General features: G+C 51.1%; 2 protein-coding genes across 4 annotated transcripts in view; one reads left to right on the top strand and one right to left on the bottom strand.

Annotated features, from left to right (window-relative positions):
- TBCC (tubulin folding cofactor C) overlaps nucleotides 1-18,958 on the top strand; it is a 227,166-nt gene that overhangs the window by 21,471 nt on the left and 186,737 nt on the right. The gene's annotated exons all lie outside the window — the stretch shown is intronic.
- CNPY3 (canopy FGF signaling regulator 3) lies at nucleotides 4,824-15,848 on the bottom strand. Of its 3 annotated transcripts, XM_050786991.1 has the most exons (6): nucleotides 15,267-15,848; nucleotides 9,747-9,870; nucleotides 8,672-8,768; nucleotides 6,240-6,362; nucleotides 5,872-5,989; nucleotides 4,824-5,519 (listed from the first exon to the last, which is right to left on the bottom strand). In XM_050786991.1, exons 1-6 carry the CDS (start codon nucleotides 15,412-15,414, stop codon nucleotides 5,296-5,298), a joined length of 834 nt encoding a protein of 277 aa, XP_050642948.1. In that variant the 5' UTR covers nucleotides 15,415-15,848; the 3' UTR covers nucleotides 4,824-5,295. The 3 variants fall into 3 exon arrangements, 1 of the variants encoding a protein (XP_050642948.1); XR_007724876.1 differs by lacking the exons at nucleotides 4,824-5,519; nucleotides 5,872-5,989 and adding an exon at nucleotides 8,871-8,932 and having other exon boundaries at nucleotides 15,267-15,844; XR_007724875.1 differs by lacking the exons at nucleotides 4,824-5,519; nucleotides 5,872-5,989; nucleotides 6,240-6,362 and adding exons at nucleotides 7,284-7,797; nucleotides 8,871-8,932 and having other exon boundaries at nucleotides 15,267-15,844.

The raw sequence follows: 18,958 nt of genomic DNA, 5'->3' as shown, positions 1-18,958 counted from the left end.
CAACATAGCAAAACCCCATCTCTACAAAAAAGAAAAAGAAAACGAAACAAAAAAACAGAAAAATAGTCTGGGCATGGTGGCTCATGCCTGTAATCCCAGCACTTTGGGAGGCCAAGGCAGGTGGATCACCTGAGATCAGGAGTTTCAGACCAGCCTAACAAATATGGTGAAACCCTCTCTCTACTAAATATACAAAAATTAGCCAGGCGTGGTGGCATACACCTGTAGTCCCAGCTACTTGGGAGGCTGAGACAGAATTACTTGAACCCGGGAGGTGGAGGTTGCAGTGAGCCAAGATTGCGCCACTGCACTCCAGTCTGGGTGACAGAGTGAGACTCCATCTCAAAGAAATAAAAAGAAAAAAACCCAGAAAAACTTAGCTGCACATGGCAGCATGCGCCTCTGTACCTGTAGTCCCAGCTAGTTGGGAGGCTGAAGTGAGAGGATCACTTGAATCTGGGAGGTTGAAGTTGCATTGAGTCATGATCACGCCACAACATTCCAGCCTGGGCAACAGAGGGTGACCCTGTCTCAAAAGAAGAAGAAGAAGAAAAAAAAAAAGCTGGGCGTGGTGGCTCACGCCTGTAATCCTAGCACTTTGGGAGGCTGAGGCGGGCGGATCCCAAGGTCAGGGGATCGAAACCATCCTGACTAACACGGTGAAACCCCATCTGTACTTAAAAAAAAAAAAAAAGCCGGGCGCGGTGGCTCACGCCTGTAATCCCAGCACTTTGGGAGGCCGAGGCGGGCGGATCACAAGGTCAGGAGATCGAGACCACGGTGAAACCCCGTCTCTACTAAAAATACAAAAAATTAGCCGGGTGCGGTTGTGGGCGCCTGTAGTCCCAGCTACTCCGGAGGCTGAGGCAGGAGAATGGCGGGAACCCGGGAGGCGGAGCTTGCAGTGAGCCGAGATCGCGCCACTGCACTCCAGCCTGGGCGACAGAGCGAGACTCCGTCTCAAAAAAAAAAAAAAAAAAAAAAAAAAAAAAAAAAAAAAGTATCCAGGTGTGGTGGCAGGCACCGGTAGTCCCAGCTACTCGGGAGGCTGAGGCAGGAGAATGGCGTGAACCTGGGAGGCGGAGCTTACAGTGAGCCGAGATTGGGCCACTGCACTCCAGCCTGGGCGACAGAGCAGACTCAGACTCCAAAAAAAAAAAAAAAAAAAAAAAAAAAAAAGACAGAAAGAAAAAACCCCAGAAAGTCAGGTTTCCTGCATTCTGCCTTTCTAGGCAGGGCCAGAATAAGCTGCTGCCGGGTGGGCTAGGTGAAGAGCTAGTGAGTGTGCAACAAGCCCGGCCCTTGGGAGGCAGAGAAGGGACTCATCACACAGTTACCACAGGTCAAGGAGCAAAGCAGTGACAATACTGTCTGCCCTCAAGTTTGGGCCAGGGATTGGGCCACCGGGCCAACACCTCAGTAAAGTTTTTTTTTTTTTTTTTTTTTGAGATGGAGTGTCCCTCTGTTACCCAGGCTGGAGTGCAGTGGTGTGATCTTGGCTCACTGCAACCTCCACCTCCCGGGTTCAAGCAATTCTCCTGTCTCAGCCACCCAAGTAGCTGGTATTACAGGCATGCACTACCATGCCCAGGTAATTTTGTATTTTTAGTAGAGACAGGATTTCTCGATATTAGTCAGGCTGGTCTCGAACTCCTGACCTCAGGTGATCCGCCCACCTTGGCCTCCCAAAGTGCTGGGATTATAGCCGTGAGCCACTGCACCTGGCTTGGGGGTTAGATCTTTACCTTGTCCTTTTTTTTTTTGAGACGGAGTCTCGCTCTGTCACCCAGGCTGGAGTGCAGTGGCCGGATCTCAGCTCACTGCAAACTCCGCCTCCCGGGTTTACGCCATTCTCCTGCCTCAGCCTCCCGAATAGCTGGGACTACAGGCGCCCGCCACCTCACCCGGCTAGTTTTTTGTATTCTTTAGTAGAGACGGGGTTTCACCGTGTTAGCCAGGATGGTCTCGATCTCCTGACCTCGTGATCCGCCCGTCTCGGCCTCCCAAAGTGCTGGGATTACAGGCTTGAGCCACCGCGCCCGGCCCAAATTTTAAAAATTATTGGCTGGGTACAGTGGTTCATACTTGTAATCCTAGCACTTTGGGAGGCCAAGGTGGGTGGATCATTTGAGGTGAGGAGTTCAAGATCAGCCTGGCCAGTATGGTGAAACCCTGTCTCTGTTAAAAATACAAAAATTAGCCAGGCATGCTTGTGTGCGCCTGTAATCCCAGCTACTTGGGAAGCTGAGGCAGGAGAATCACTTGAACCCGGGTGGGAGAGGTTGCAGTGAGCCAAGATTGTGCCAGTGCACTCCAGCCTGGGTGATGGAGTGAGACTCTGTCGCAAACAAAAAAAAAAGTATTTAAATAATTTTTTCTTTTTTAGACATAGTCTCGCTATGTTGCCTTGGTTAGTCTTGAACTCCTGGGTTCAAGCGATCCTCCAGCCTTTGTCTCCCAAAGTGCTGGGATTACGGGTGTAAGCCTCCACACCTGGTATACAAAAAATAAAATTTTAAAATTAGCCAGGTACAGGGATGCATACCTATGGTCCCAACTATTCAGGAGGATCACTTGAGCCTGGGAGGTTGAGGTTGCAGTGAGTCATGATCACGCCACTGCACTCCAGCCTAGGCGACAAAGGGAGACCCTGTTCCAAAAAAGAAAGGTGGGGGGAAGGGCCAGGCATAGTAGTTCATGCCTGTAATCCCAGCACTTTGGGAGGTCAAGGAGGGTGGATCACTTGAGGTCAGGAGTTAGAGACCAGCCTGGCCAACATGGCGAAACCCCGTCTCTACTGAAAATACAAAAATTAGCTGAGTGTGGTGGTGGGCACCTGTAATTCCAGCTACTTGGGAGGCTGAAGCAGAGAATCACTTGAACCCAAGCAGAGGTTGCAGTGAGCCAAGATTGTGATATTGCACTCCAGCCTGGGCAACAGAGTGAGACTCTGTCTCAAAATAAAAGACCCAAAACAAAACAAGACAAAAATCAATGAAGCTCTGGGTACAGAAGTCAGGCCCCTAAGTGCTGTTAGTGATAGAATGGGGGAATCAGAGACTGGCCACCAAATCCTAGACAGTTCAGGGGGCAGCAAACAGATCCCTGCTGTGGGTGCCAGCCCTCCCACCTCACCCCCAGCCATCTTCTATGCTCAAAGTCCAGGACAAGACCTGCATCTAGAACGGAATCTCACTGCTCACCAGCCCCTTTATCAAGGGGAACATCAGTCCTGGAGACACGGAGGTGCAAGCTGAAACAAGACAGTATCATTTTCTCAGGACCTGGCATCATCCTCAATAGCCAAAGGAGAGACAGATTCCATTCTGTTCCACTCTATGGCCTTGGCTGCCCTAACCTGATGGAGGGGGAGAGGCTGGGACCAGGCAATGAGGGGGCCCCTCACTCCCAGTTTGGCCCCCAAAGCCGCTGCACTGGACACAGGGAGGCTTCAGCAGTGTATCCTTCCTACCCACTGGGCCCGGCCAGGAAGTGTGAGGTAGAGTTGCAGTGTGGGTGCTCACAGGACATCTGGTCCGAGCACAGCGACTTGCTGTCATGCTTTCCTTCCAAGAAGCCACAGCTGCTTCCTATTTGCCTTTTAAGAATCTTGGCGGTGGTTAGGCCAGGTGCAGTGGCTCCCACCTGTAATCCCAACACTTTGGGAAGCCGAGGTGGGTGGATCACAAGGTCAGGAGTTCAAGACTATCCTGGCCAAGATGGTGACACCCCATCTCTACTAAAAATACAAAAAAATTAGCCTGGATGGTGGCAGGCGCCTGTAATCCCAGCTACTTGGGAGGCTAAGGCAAAAAATTGCTTGAACCCAGGAGGCCGACACTGAAGTGAGCCAAGATCGCACCACTGCACTCCAGCCTGGGCAACGGAGTGAGATTCCGTCTCAAAAAAAAAAAAAAAAAAAAAAAAAAAGAATCTTGGTGGTGGTGACAGGTTAAGGCCAAGAAACCAAACCAGTTCGATATGACTCACACTGTCAGTGCCAGGGGTTGGGGGAAGAGGCCCTGGCAGCTGTGACAAGTGGAAGTACCATGGATTTTCAATCTGAACACCAGTGTCTACGACCCAGCTATACCACTCCTTGACAGCAGGACCTTGACTCCAAGCATATCACTTGATTCTAGCCTGTTTTCTCCTCTACACAATGAGGCTAACAGCACACCTCACAAGAGTGTGGTAAAAGTTAAAGCACTGTGAATACATACAATTGTCATCAATACTGTACCAACTGCCCTGATCCCTGCCTTCAGGACAAACTGGGAGGTGCCTGAGCTTCCCACCCCTTCTCCCTAGAGGCCAGCCTCCCTGCTCCTCCCCCAGCCCTGAGGAACATGGTGTGACCAGGTGGTGTTGGGAGCCTGGTGTCCTCTCAATTGCACTCCAGGTACGACAGCTAGGAACATCAGAGTGATCAAGTGTGGTCATCAGAGAACAAGGTTCAAAACCAACAGGCAGGGCCAGGTGGAAGCCAGAGCAGGGGTGGGAGCTGGCCGGGCAAACACTGCACTTTACACAACAAATGGGAGGCCTTGGGAAGAGGAGCAGCAGGACAGAGGGAGGGAAAAAGGGCAGCCAGGCGCCCAGGACACAAGGGAGCAGCGTAAGGTCAGTGCACTGCCCCGGGCCTCATCCCATGCCCATGCCTCCCCTCACCCCAAGACAACCCTGGGCCTTCCCCACACGTGCTGCTCCCGAGAGTGGGTGGGTTTAGCCTCCCACTCCTCAGCCCGACGGGCTGGAAGTCAAGGGGCAGGAAAGAACACGAGGCTCCGGGGCACCTCCAAGGGCTGTAGAGGACTCAGAAATCAGAACCAGAACATTTTTACTCTTTGGGCCCTGGGGAGGGCCAGGCAGAGTGCAAGGTGTCCACAGGAGGGATGAGCAGAGAACAGCCATGGGGGGCTGCAGTCTCAGTTCCCTGTGGGGGAGGATTGAGGTGAGGTGAGCTTGGGCTCTGGAAGGGCTCCAGTCCTGGTGCCCGGTTCTGACACCTGCCCCTCCTGAGTTCACACTGGAGTCCTTGCAGTCCTAAAACCACAAGGCCTGCCTGAACCCCGGGTCAGGAGAGAAACATCTGGGGAGGGGAAAGGCCGGCATAGGCTACCCATGGCAGCTCTTGAGTTCTTCCTGGGGCTTGTGTCTTTCCTTGGAAGACGACGGCACAGCCAAGGCAAGGAGGGCCTGAAGCCTGTGGGGCCATCCTGGCCTGCCAGAGCCATGCCCCCGACTCCTCAGCTTCAAAATCAGAGGTCTCAGCACAGAGGACGCTGGGTGGGCTCAGAGCTCATCAGGGGGGCTGTGTGTTAGAGGGGATGCCTTCTGGATGCCCTCATCCTCCTCGGGGCTGGGGTCTCCCTCAAGGCCACCCAGCTCCTTCCTTTGTTTGCTGCTGCTACTCCTGCCGCCTGCTGCCTTGGCCCTGCTGCTCTTCTTCTTGGACTTCTTCCCTCCCAGGGAAGCTGTGTCTCCCTTCTTGCCGGACCACTGCTCTGCCAGGCAACCTAGGGTGTGGAGGAGAGAGACCCTCAACAGAAGTGCCTCAGGGCTGGGGTGCTGGGTGAGGAGCAACGAGCAGGGAGCCGTAGTAGCAACTGGGACTGTGCTTGACATCAGCCTCCCTGCCTCCTGCCTCTCGCTGTGGCCACCAGGCCCCTCTGGGGGCATCTGACTTGTCTGCTCATCATTCTGCACCGGGTTTCAGTGACTCTTACTTCCACCATGTCTTGCCAAGCAAGCCTTCCGAGGGCAGAGATCCTACAATGCCCTCTGGTGCCCTCTGTTTCTCCTCCTACCCACCACCCCTGAGGGAGAGCAAACAAATCATCCAGAGCAAACTTCCTTTCCCAAACTCACTGGTGTCTTTTCCCTTCAGCACGTGGTTGGCGCAGAGGAATTCAGTCAGGTCTTCCTCCTGGTGGTTCCTGTACCAGTCCTCGATCACCTCCTCAAACTCTTCCACCAGCACGTCGCACTGTTAATCATAACACCTCACGTTGGCAAAGCCCCAGCACCTTACTCACTCCTAGAGGAGCTCAGCTAAGCCTTGCAACCCACTGCAAGGTAGGCAGTGGCAGTGGTTCACCTAAGGAAACTGAGGCTAGAGAGGTGAAATGACCTGACCAAAGCCACCCTGGCCTGGGTGGCCCTCCTCAGAGCAGACCCAATCCCCACCGGCCCCTCACTGGGCACAGCAACCCTTCCAAGGGCTGAAGGGCCTGTACCTGCTTCTTGAGGTCAGCCACCTCTGCAGAAGTCTCGTTCCACAGCTCATAGGGGATGTCCATCACCACCTTGACCCCTTTGTGTACCAGGTTGTGTAATGTCTCAAAGGTCTCTGACATGCCCTGGAAGAAGCGACCAGACATGGGAGGCAGAGCTCCCTTCTCTCCCTCCTACCCTCCTCTCCCAGTGGTGCCTATGAACTCAGCTGTAAGACCAATGCCCAATGCCCTCTAAGGATCCTCATCCTTTTTTTTTTTTTTTGAGAAGGAGTCTCACTCTGTCACCCAGGTTGGAGTGTCTCAGCTCACTGCAACCTCTGCCTCCCAGGTTCAAGTGATTTTCCTGCCTCAGCCTCCACGCCTCCATGCCCAGCTAATTTTTGTAGAGATGGGGTTTTGTCATGTTGGTCTCGAACTCCTGGCCTCAAGTGTTCCACTCGCCTCAGCCTCCCAAAGTGCTGGGATCACAGATGTGAGCCACTGCACCCGGCCTCATCCTTGACCTGACCTTCCTCTCCCCTTTTAGGCCTGCTTCCCACAACCCCTGCACATATACCCCTTGACCTGCCTCTGGACACCTCATCCTTTCTTTTTTTTTTTTTGAGATGGAGTCTCGCTTTGTTGCCCAGGCTGGAGTGCAGTGGCCGGATCTCAGCTCACTGCAAGCTCCGCCTCCCGGGTTTACGCCATTCTCCTGCCTCAGCCTCCCGAGTAGCTGGGACTACAGGCGCCCACCACCTCGCCCGGCTAGTTTTTTGTATTTTTAGTAGAGACGGGGTTTCACCATATTAGCCAGGATGGTCTCGATCTCCTGACCTCGTGATCCGCCCGTCTCGGCCTCCCAAAGTGCTGGGATTACAGGCTTGAGCCACCGCGCCCGGCCGACACCTCATCCTTTCAAAGAGACCTGTGGCTGCCCTCAGGCCTTTTGGCTTTATGCATGCTTTTCCAGGAAATAGGTTTGTCTTAGCTCTTTCCCCTCACTATGGCTGGACACACTCCCATAGATCCAGACCTGCTGTTCCATTCTTCCTGGGTTGTGCCTTTTCTCAATGGGAAAAAGGCACAGCCAAGGCAGGTAGACCTTTATTCTGTGAAAACTATCTCTGTTAGCTACCTAGGTCTTATCCAAAAATAAAACATACTATCCATTTCCTCTTTTTTCCCAGAGATAACTCATACAAATGCCAACATCTAAATATATCCTCCCCCCAGCCCCTTTTTACACAAGCAGTGGTATAGCATACATACTATTTTGCACTTGCCCTTTTTACTTATACCTTGAAGGGCTGGGCGCGGTGACTCACGCCTGTAATCCCAGCACTTTGAGAGGCCAAGGTGGGCTGATCACCTGAGGTCAAGGGTTTGAGACCTGCCTGGCCAGCATGGTGAAACCCCGTCTCTACTAAAAATACAAAAATTAGCTGGGCGTGGTGGTGGGTGCCTGCAATCCCAACTACTCAGGAGGCTGCGGTGGGAGAATCGCTTGAATCTGGAAGGTGGAGGCTGCAATGAGCTGAGATCCTGCACTCCAGCTTGGGCAACAGAGTGAGACTGTCTGCAAAACAAATAAAAACCTTGAAGATCCATTTAATTCAGTTCCTAAAGAGCCTCCCCATTCTTTGTTTCCAGCCGCATACTAGTCCACCAAACGGCCGGATCAACGTATTTAATCCTCTATTGGTGGAGTTAGATTGTTTCTCACTTTTTTTTTGGCTATGAAAAATAATACTTAAACACTTTTTATTAAAGCAAACACAGATTTATTACTGAGTAGACTGCAAAATTCATACAAATTTCTGCTGCTTGAGACTATACCCTTAGGTATCCCAGAAGTTTATGAATGGTATCCTTTGCTAGGAGGAAACTTAGGTAGAAAAATGTGGGTGGCAACTATCTTACCCTGTGCCAGGCACTGAAGATGTAGAGAGGAAGCAGTATGGGCCTTGTTGTAAGCAGCTCATTCTCCAGAGAGAGAAGCACTCATGCACATACTGAGTACATGGGATGTCACACAGGCACCCCAGTGGGGTTGTGGGAGGTGCTGTGTGGGCCCAGAGATGGGACTGGGCAGTCACTCACCCCAGGTGTCCTCTGATATTTCACCTAAACCCCCACCTTTCTGCACATCCTGGATCTTGCTGAGTTCTCCCTCTCTAGTGTCTTTAGGTTCCCATGGGGGCAGCAACTGTGGAGCATTTCTGCCTGTGTCTGAGATTGAAGCAGGACCCTCATGGACAGGCCTAGATCCTCATGCATGTGCCTGAAAAGTCAGGCCACTCAGGAGTGGAGGAGGGCAAACGGCAATCAAAGAATGGGAAGAGGCAAGGAGGGAAGCTCCCGGTGGTGATCTTCAAATCACACACCAGCAGACACACTAAGATACATGCAGCCTGTCCCCAGAGCAGAGGAAGGACAATCCTAAATCCAACCTTGGCAAATCGGTTGCTGCCGGTCCTCTCCTTGTGCAGGCTATAATCCAGGAGCCTCTTGCAAATGGTCTCAGTGACTTCGATTAACCGCAAGTCCCTGCCAAGATAGCAGGACGAGAGGAACTGAGTTCCCCTCCTAGCCCCAGTGGGTTAGTGGTCTGTCCCTCCAGCCCTGTGCCCCAACACCTGCACATCTCACCAACGGGAAGTGAGTCAGAGCTGGAAGGAAGATAGGTCATCTGGTCTGGGGGATCTGAAATGCTGGAACACAGACCAGAGAGACAAAATTTTAACAGCTCTAAGGGAAGGAATTTTTTATAAAGCTAAATGATTCAGTATTTAGATTTTCTGATAAAGCAAAATATATTAAATTTTGATGGTAAAATATTCTCTTTGAAGGGATGATCACAGCTGACAGAATTGGGTTTTTAAAAAATATATTTATACTTGGCAAAAAAAAAAAAATGTTGGTAATCCCATTACTAACGTTTTTTAAAAATTGCACTGTGGCCGGGTGTGGTGGCTAACACCTGTAATCCCAGCACTTTGGGAGGCCAAGGCAGGCAGATCATCTGAGGTCGAGTTCGAGACCAGCCTGACCAACATGGTGAAACTCCATCTTTACTAAAAAAATACAGAAAATTAGCTGGGTGTGGTGGCACATGCCTGTAATCCCAGCTACCTGGGAGGCTGAGGCAGGAAAATCTCTTGAACCTGGGAGGCAGAGGTTGCGGTGAGCCAAGATCATGCCATTGCACTCCAGCCTGGGCAACAAGAGTGAAACTCCATCTCAAAAAAAAACTTGAAATGGTCTGTGAAATCCAAGCGTCTGAGAATCAATGATATAGTCCAACCGTCTTGCTTTTAGAGATGAGAAATCTGCTGAAGTATAAAGAAGTTAAGAGATTTATGCAGGTCATCCAATTAGTTGGGGACAAAACCAGTGGGCAAACTCAGGTCTTGGTTAAAACTGATGCCCTTGTAGGGGGTTTGCCTAGTTAGGAGAAGGGAACTCCAAGCCCCTGAAGCCTCCAGCAGCAATGCAGGCCAGGCCAGTGAGTCCCCATTCACTTACGACTTGGTGTATTTGACTCCAGAGGCCTTCTGGTCCAGGATGCCATAGCCCGTGCCAATCACCTCCTTCGTCTTGCCGGTTTCCTCAAAGGCTGACTTCAGCTCCACAGCAACATATTTACACACTGGGGGAGGGAGGTAGCACAGCCCACTGAGTGCACATGAGTCTAACAGGAGGCCAGCTCCCAGCAAAACAGATCCAGGTGGGCATCCTTTCCTAGACTGGAGGACCAAAATCAACACTCAAGGCAGGGAAGGAGTTAGAACCTGTGGAGGCTAAAGCAACTCCATCTTGGATGCTAATATGCCACATTGACTTCTGATTAACCCCAGTTCTAGGAATGCCTCTAGGATTTCTATTTTATCTACTGTTTCTTGTGTAAGAGCATGTACTTACTGCAAATCCTGCCCTTAAGCAATTGTTCTTCGTATCCCTTTTTTTTCAAGATGGAATTTTGCTCTTGTTGCCCAGGCTAGAGTACAATGGTGACATCTCAGCTCCTGGGTTCAAGCGATTCTCCTGCCTCAGCCTCCCAAGTAGCTGGGATTACAGGCATGCACCATCACGCCCGGCTAATTTTGTACTTTTAGTAGAGACAGGGTTTCATCTTGTTGGGTAGACTGGTCTCGAACTCCTGACCTCAAGCGATCCACCCACCTCGGCCTTGCAAAGTGCTGGGATTACAGGCATGAGCCACCATGCCAGGGCCTATCATTTTACTTTCTAAAATTGCATACATACAGAAAAGCTGAAAGAATACAATGAATACCTTCCACTTGTATTCAACAGTTGTTAATAGTTTGCCACATTCTGTCTCCAATATATAATATCTCAACAATATATATATTATTTTTGCTACATCATCTTGAGAGTAAATGGCAAACATGACCTTTTGCCATAAATATATCATCATGTATCTCCTGAAAGCAAGGACCTTCTCCTACATAACCAAAGAACAATTATGACACTTGGAAAATTAACAATTCCAACGTCACCCAGTAGTTCATATTCAGATTTCCTTAATTGTCCCCAAAACGTCTTTTATAGTTGTTATATTACTTGATTTCATATGTGTTCCAACGTCAGCTCTCTATTTCTACCAAGTTAATTTGCTCCATGCCCTCCAGGGAGCTCTTGTTCCTACTGTCTCCGCACATTTATTTCCTCATTTCCTCTTACCCTTCCTCAAATAGGTATTAGGCAACTCCTATGTGTCAGCCTGGGGATACAGAGATGAAAACAAGGTCCCCTCCCTTCCAGATACTCAGTCTAATGGAGCAGATAAAGGTGTAGACAAATAACTACCACTGTGTAAGGAGTGCTACAATGCTACCACCGAGGGTGTGAAGTGCCTGAAGCCCTAGGAAAATACTTAATGCCTTCTAAGGGCTTCTCTGCCCATCCTGCCCACCTCACATTATAAGCCTCTCCCCCAGGAAGCCATTCTGCACTAATGCCAATTGCTCTAGATTTCACTCTGGGCCTCTGCAGGATCCATCCCTAAGGACCCTTGGTCATTTCATGTGTCTCTCCACAAAGACCACAAGGGTCCCCAAAATGTGCATTATTAGATTTTTTTCTGTATTTCCTTAGCCTGTGACTTGATATCTCTTGGATGCTTGATAAATCTTGTTGATAGAGACCGTCTTCTGATGCCCCTGAATGGAATACCAGTCTGCAGGCTAAATGCCATCAGTAGTTTTAACACTGACAGCACAGTCTGGTAGAATACCAATTCTGGTAGAATACCACAAAAATAAATACATCCCCTGGAGGCCTGCTTGGTGAAATTCATTGATGGCTTGGAGAATTTGCAACACATAAAAATTCCAAGTAATAAGCTGGTGATCTTCAAATCTGCAATGAATTGGGGATGTCCCACCTCCCCAGCTCTCCATCCAGGACCGTCTGGGCTCCCTCCCCTCTTCTGTCCCGTACTCTGTACAGGCGCATCATTTTTCTGGCACCACTTGTCCCTCCTCCCACGCCCTCCCCAGGAGTGGGGAAAGGGGAGGTTTGGAACATCCTTTCTCTCTTATACCCATCAAACACAACTTTGCTTTCCAGCTCTCCCAAACATTACCTCTTTAAGACCTCCTCTGGGGATCCCACCCAGAACCAGACTCGGAGGAGACTCATGGCACAGACCCCAGACCCTCACTGACATCCACCCACTCTTTTTTTCTGGGCAGGTTCTCCTTCCTCTGTGCCGGGGCCTGTTCCACTCAGGCTACTGAGCCAGGAGGCAGGCTTGGTGGGCTAGACACAGTCAGCATTTAATAACAAAGGTGTAATAATAATAAATACAAACAAATACAATATTAAGATGAACCTAATGGTTGGAGTTTGCCAAACCATCCTGTGACTGCAAATCCCTTTTCAATTAATCTTCACCAGTTACTAAATGAGGTTAGGCTAGAATGATCTCTAAGATCCTGGGCATCTCTATGCTTCTGTGAGTACGTGAATGTTGCCTAAGGAGAATAAATGTGAGCTTCTTAGATTATCAGAATAATAAGAGGGACAGCATGAGCTCTTTGATATCAGAAGAAGATAGAATACAGACCGGGTGTGGTGGCTCACGCCTGTAATCCCAGCACTTTGGAAGGTTGAGGCAGGAGGATCACCTGAGGTCAGGAGTTCAAGATCAACCTCGCCAACATGGTGAAATCCCATCTCCACAAAAATACAAAAATTATCCGGGCATGGCCGGGTGCGGTGGCTCACACCTGTAATCCCAGCACTTTGGGAGGCCGAGACGGGCAGATCACAAGGTCAGGAGATCGAGACCATCCTGGCTAACATGGTGAAACCCCATCTCTACTAAAAATACAAAAAAATTAGCCGGGCGTGGTGGTGGGTGCCTGTAGTCCCAGCTACTGTAGTCCCAGCTGAGGCAGGAGAATAGCCTGAACTCAGGAGGAGGAGCTTGCAGTGAGCCGACCACTGCACTCCAGCCTGGGCGACAGAGCGAGACTCTTTTCATTGCACTTCAGCCTGGGCGACAGAGGGAGACTCCGTCTCAAAAAAAAAAAAAAAAAAAAAAAAAAAATTACCCGGGCATGATGGCAGGTGCCTGTAATCCCAGCTACTCGGGAGATTGAGGGAGGAGAATCGCTTGAATCCTGGAGGCAAAGGTTGCAGTGAGCCTAGGTTGCACCACTGCACTCCAGCTTGGGCAACAGAGCAAGACTCCGTCTCAAGAAGAAGAAGAAGAAGAAGAAGAAGAAGACGACGACGACAGAAAACAAAGAAAAGAGGAAGTGAAACCCTGAAAAGCTATCAGCAGGGCTGGACGCAGTGGCTGAAGCCTGTAATTCCAGCATTTTGGGAAGCTGAGGTGGGTGGATTACCCGAGGTCAGGAATTCAAGACCAGCCTGGCCAACATGGTGAAAACCCGTCTCTACTAAAAATAGCTGGGAGTGGTAGCACACACCTGTAGTCCCACCTACTCGGGAGGCTGAGGTAGAAGAATCCTTGAACCCAGAGACAGAGGTTGCAGTGAGCCAAGGTGCACCACTGCACTCCAGACTGGGCGACAGAGCAAGACCCCATCTCAAAAAAAAAAAAAAAAAAAAAAAGGCCAGGCGCAGTGGCTCATGCCTGTAATCCCAGCACTTTGGAGCCGAAGTGGGCGGATCACGAGGTCAGGAGATCGAGACCATCCTGGCTAACATGGTGAAACCCTGTGTCTACCCAAAAAAAAAAAAAAAAAAAAAAAATTAGCCGGGCATTGTGGCAGGTGCCTGTAGTCCCAGCTACTCGGCAGGAGAATGGAGTGAACCCAGGAGGCGGAGGTTGCAGTGAGTTGAGATCGCATCACTGCACTCCAGCCTGGGCGACAGATCGAGACTCCCTCTCAAAAAACAAAAAACGAAAAAGGCCGGGTACGTTGGCTAATGCCTGTAATCCCAAAACTTTGGGAGGCCGAGGCGGGCGGATCACCGGAGGATCTGGTGAGCCGAGATAGCGCCATTGCACCCCAGCCTGGGCAACAAGAGCGAAACTCATCCCCCCCCACACACACACACAAAAAAGGTTATCAGGACTAGAGGAAGAGTGAAAGGGCGGCTGGAAGCAGAAGCTCACGCCTGTAAGCCCAGCACTTTGGGAGCCCAAGGCGGGCTGATCACTTGAGGTCAGGAGTTCGAGACCAGCCAATATGGTGAAACCCCATCTCTACTAAAAATACAAAAATTAGCTGCGCATGGTGGCATGCGCCTGTAATCCCAGCTACTCAGGAGGCTGAGACAGGAAAATCGTTTGAACCTGGGAGGCAGAGGTTGCAGTGAGCAGAGATCACACTACTGCATTCCAGCCTGGGTAACAGAGCGATACGTCGTCTCAAGAAAAAAAAAAAAAAAGAAAGAAAAAAAGAAAAGAAAGGGGGAAGGCACAGGCTTGAACTCATACTTGGTGCCCCACCAGTGAAGTCGGCTTATCTCTAAAGCATCGCCTTTTAATCTCTCTAATGGAAGGATTATGTGTCCCAAACTTACCCCAAACCCACTTTCCAGTGTTTAGGGAACATCTGGCCTGATGTAGGCTTTCAATTCAGATGAGAGGTTCACAGCCAACTTTCTGGGGGCCCTAGGGTTACGGGGCTGGGAAGGCAGGCATGACTGTAAGGTCTGAGGAGAAAACTGATGGACGGAGGGGAGGAAAAAGAAATAGATCCTTTATAGCTGGCTTGCTGGTAGCTCCCTCTCTGTAGTTCCTCAACGCCTACGTCCTTGGGACTCACCTTTTCTCCATACTCCTAAAATCTTCTTTCAAGTTCCCCATAGGCTCTACTGTTCCCCCAAAGGACCCCTCAGACCCAGATCCTCCTCCTCACATCCCCACAGTACTCCACTTAATCTTCTGTATTCTCAAAACATTAATTGAGTGCCTACCGGATACTGTGTGAATGCGTATCTAAGACAAAGTCCCTGCCTTCGAGGAGCTGTTAGTGGGTGCAACAGACAACTACACAGATTGGGTTACAGTGAGGTCACAAACGGGAAAGTCTTAGGTTCTTTTCCCCCAAGACGAGTCATCTGGAGCTTTTCAGTTCCTCAAACTCGTTCTTGGCTTCTCAGCCGGCAGGCCTCCGCCTCTGTAGTTTCCTCTGAGTGAGCCCCTCTCTTTCCACTTCTCTTCACCCGGCTAACTCCTAATGCCTCTTCGTGCTTCCTGTATGAAGCCCTCTCTGACTCCCCTCTGCACACAGTCTTCGCCCACCCCATCCCCCACTCCAGGCTAGACCAGATGCTCCTCGCCCGGCCCCTAAAAGGAAGCTCTGTACCTCCCCTATCATGGCATCTCCTACTCTGAACTATCATTGCTTGCTTCCACCAATGTGTGAACTCCAGGGGTACCAGAACCAGACCTCCAGTCCGCCGCAGCATTCCAGCGCACTGTACGTTCAGAGACGCTGCAGAGCTCGGAACCTTGCAGCCCCCGACGCTGCTCCGCAAAGGATGTCCCTGGAGCCCTCCCCTCCGGCAGGATACGCCCCACGGGCCCCGCCTCCTCACCTTCGCATTTGCTGGGCAGGCGAACCCAGTCGTTCTCCTCAGCTCCGGCCTGGCTCGGGCCCAGCTCCGGGGCAGGCAGCAGCAGAAGCAGCAGCAGCAAGGGAAGAAGCAGAAGACAGCGCGACGCGGGCTCAGGCAACAATTCCATGGCCCAGCCGGGCCCGACCCGAACGGACCGGGCGGCACCTCCTCCCGCGGCGCGCGCGGAGCAGCTTCCCCGCGCCGCTTCCGGGGCTGCACACGTGCCTCCGCGTAACCACGACAACAGCCAGCCTCCCGCCCGCCCTCCTCTCGCCGCCGCAGCCCGCCTTCAAAGCAGACCAAAGCTCGCGGACGGCGCAGCCAATAGACTTTCTGGGGTTTGCCCCCTAACGAATGGGAGGACTACCTTTTTACGGCCTTGGCCAGTAAGAGAGCAGATGGTGCCCTCAGAGACCTATGGCAACGTCCTTTCCCACCCCCTAACGGAGGCTCTGGGAGAGGATGCAGGACCAGGACCCGGGGAGAAGAAGCCTGTGTCTGGGCCTGAGTGGGACGCATTCAGGCGCGCAGGTGCTGGAAGATGTGTGGAAGGCCGGCTTCGCGGCTTTCTCCGCCTCTTCGAACGTCACTTCCCTCCTGGGTTCTTAATGCCGCAAGTCCTTACTGAACACCTGTTTTTAAATGTTATTATTATTGGTGTTGTGGTTGTTATAGCCAGACACTCTTGTAGGCGCTTAGGGTGCGAGCAGGACGACTCAGACTGTCCCCAGCCTTCAAGATTTGTCCTAGTGAGAACTAGAACAAATGACTTCCTCTCTGAGCCTGTTTCTATTTGTATGACAAAGTGATTCTCCTAGCTGCTGTGTGAGCTTGCCTGTTGTTGGGAAGCTCAAATAGGTTAATAGAATTACAACTTACCGAGCAGACTGTAAAAAGTTCAGGCATTAATTTGCTTTTTGTATGTAATCCCAGCCCCTTTTACTGCCCTATTATTTATTTCTTGATTCTGCCCTCTCAGAAGGCAGGAATTTGGCCGATTAACGATTGTCTCTCCCTTCCGCTTCCTCAGCAACAACAGGGTGCCTGGCACAAGGAGATACTCGGTAAATCTCCCATCGGCTGTGTCATTAAGAGGAACACTTAATGGCTCACGCCTGTAATTCTAGCACTTTGGAAGGCCCAGGCGGGAGGATCACTTGAGCCCAGGAGTTAGAGACCAGTCTGGGCAACAGGGTGAGACCCTGTCTCAAAAAAGAAGAAGAAGGAAAAAAAAAAGCCCAGGTGCCCTGGCTTACGTCTGTAATCCCAGCACTTTGGGAGGCCAAAATGGGAGAACTGCTTGAGGCCTGGAGTTCGAGACCAGCCTGGTCAACACAGCAAGACCCCATCGCAAAAATAAATAAATCAACCAAAATAAAAAATAAAGAGGAGGCCGGGCTCGGTGGCTCATGCCTATAATTACAGTACTTTGGGAGGCCAAGGCAGGCGGATCACGAGGTCAGGAGTTCAAGACCACCCTGGCCAAGATGCTGAAACCCCCTCCCTACTAAAGATACAAAAAATTAGCCGGGCGTGGTGGCGCCAGGCTATAATCCCAGCTACTCGGGAGGCGGAGGCAAAAGAATTACTTGAACCTGGGAGGCGGAGGTTGCAGTGAGCCAAGATCACGCCATTGTACTCCAGCCTGGGCGACAGGGTGAGACTCTGTCTCAAAAATAATAAAGGCCGGGCACGGTGGTTCATGTCTGTAATCCCAGCACTTTGGGAGGCCAAGGCAGGTGGATCGCAAGGTCAAGAATTGGAGACCAGCCTGGCCTATATGGTGAAACCCCCTCTCTACTAAAAATACAAAAAAATTAGCTGTGTTGGTGGGCGCCTGTAGTCCCAGTTACTTGGGAGGCTGAGGTGGGAGAATCGCTTGAACCCTGGAGGTGGAGGTTGCAGTGAACTGAGATTGCGCCACTGCACTCCAGTCCAGTGACAGAGCGAGACTCCATCTCAAAAAATAAAAATAAAAATAGGCCAGGCGCGGTGGCTCACGCCTGTAATCCCAGCACTTGGGAGGCCAAGGCGGGCGGATCATGAGGTGAGATCAAGACCATCCTGGCTAACACGGTGAAACCCCGTCTCTACTAAACAAAATACAAAAATTAGGCGGGCGTGGTGGTGGGCGCCTGTAGTCCCAGCTACTCAGGAAGCTGAGGCAGGAGAATGGTGTGAACCCGAGAAGCGGAGCTTGTAGTGAGCTGATATCGTGCCACTGTACTCCAGCCTGGGCTACAGAGCGAGACTCCGTCTCAAAACAAACAAACAAAAAATAAATAAAAATAAAGAGGAGCACTCTTGGTTTTGAGGTCTTCTTCAGGCTGCCCCTGAACTCAGTGTCCTTGTAGAGACCAAAGTTGCTTCTCTGGGAAGTTGTCTGCAAATCGGCCATAAAACCCTGTTCCCTGATACCTTCTTGTTTCCTTCCTAGATGTTGGATATTTATGCTAGTTTATGAAGACTTCAGAGCACTGAGGCCCAGGCCTTGACACTTTCTGACCTCAGTTTCTTGTCCAAAACAACTGTGTTGGTAACAAGGCACTTTGGATAGGCGGGGGCTGTGGCATGTGGCATTCCGCAGTGTACAAGATCAGGACACCGTCCTGAGGTCCTCCATGTTTTCTAGGCTTGATAAGACTTAGGTAGGCTCAAGCTGGGCACGGTAGCTCACACTCGTAACCCCAGCACTTCAGGAGGCTGAGGCAGGCAAATCACTTGAGGTCAGAAGTTCAAGACCAGGCCGGGCGCGGTGGCTCAAGCCTGTAATCCCAGCACTTTGGGAGGCCGAGACGGGCGGATCACGAGGTCAGGAGATCGAGACCATCCTGGCTAACCCGGTGAAACCCCGTCTCTACTAAAAAATACAAAAAACCAGCCGGGCGAGGTGGCGGGCGCCTGTAGTCCCAGCTACTTGGGAGGCTGAGGCAGGAGAATGGCGTAAACCCGGGAGGCGGAGCTTGTAGTGAGCTGAGATCTGGCCACTGCACTCCAGCCTGGGCGACAGAGCGAGACTCCGTCTCAAAAAAAAAAAAAAAAAAAAAAAAAAAAGAAGTTCAAGACCAGCCTGGCCAACATGATGAAACCCTGTCTCTGCCAAAAAATACAAAAATGAGCCAGGCATGGTGGCACGTGCCTGTAGTCCCAGCTACTCAAGAGGCTGAGGTGGGAGAATTGCTGGAATCTGGGAGGCAGAGATTGCAGTGAGTCGAGATTGCACCACTGCACTCCAGCCTGAGGAACAGAGTTAGACCCTGTCTCAAAAAATAAAAAATAAAATAATAAACTTGGATAGGCTCAGAGCTTGGCCATGGCCCTTAATTCACCTCAGCTCAGAAGCCCTCCTGGGAAATAAGATTAAGCCAGCCTGACAGTGGAGATTGAGAGGCCTGGGCTCAGCATCTGGCCGGATAGCTGGGAAGGGATAGTGGCCAGAGAAAGTCTGAGGTTTGGCCCCTGCCCACCCCTCCTTGGCCCCTGCCCACCCCCTCTCTCAGTCTTTGTGTCAGGGAAGGAACATGCCTTGTGGGGATGGTGGACAGATTCATCCCTAGAAGCTGTGGGACCCTCCCACCCCCAGCCACCACCACCCAAGAATCCCCAAAGCAAGTGGGAGAATCTCCTTTCAGGCTGGTGAGAGATGAGCAGTGGAGGAGGCAGTGAGAGTT

Source organism: Macaca thibetana, chromosome 4, assembly GCF_024542745.1.
Source record: "Macaca thibetana thibetana isolate TM-01 chromosome 4, ASM2454274v1, whole genome shotgun sequence".
NCBI lineage: Eukaryota > Metazoa > Chordata > Mammalia > Primates > Cercopithecidae > Macaca > Macaca thibetana.
Note: the sequence above shows the minus strand (reverse complement) of the source record. Positions and strands in the feature narration are given on the sequence as shown.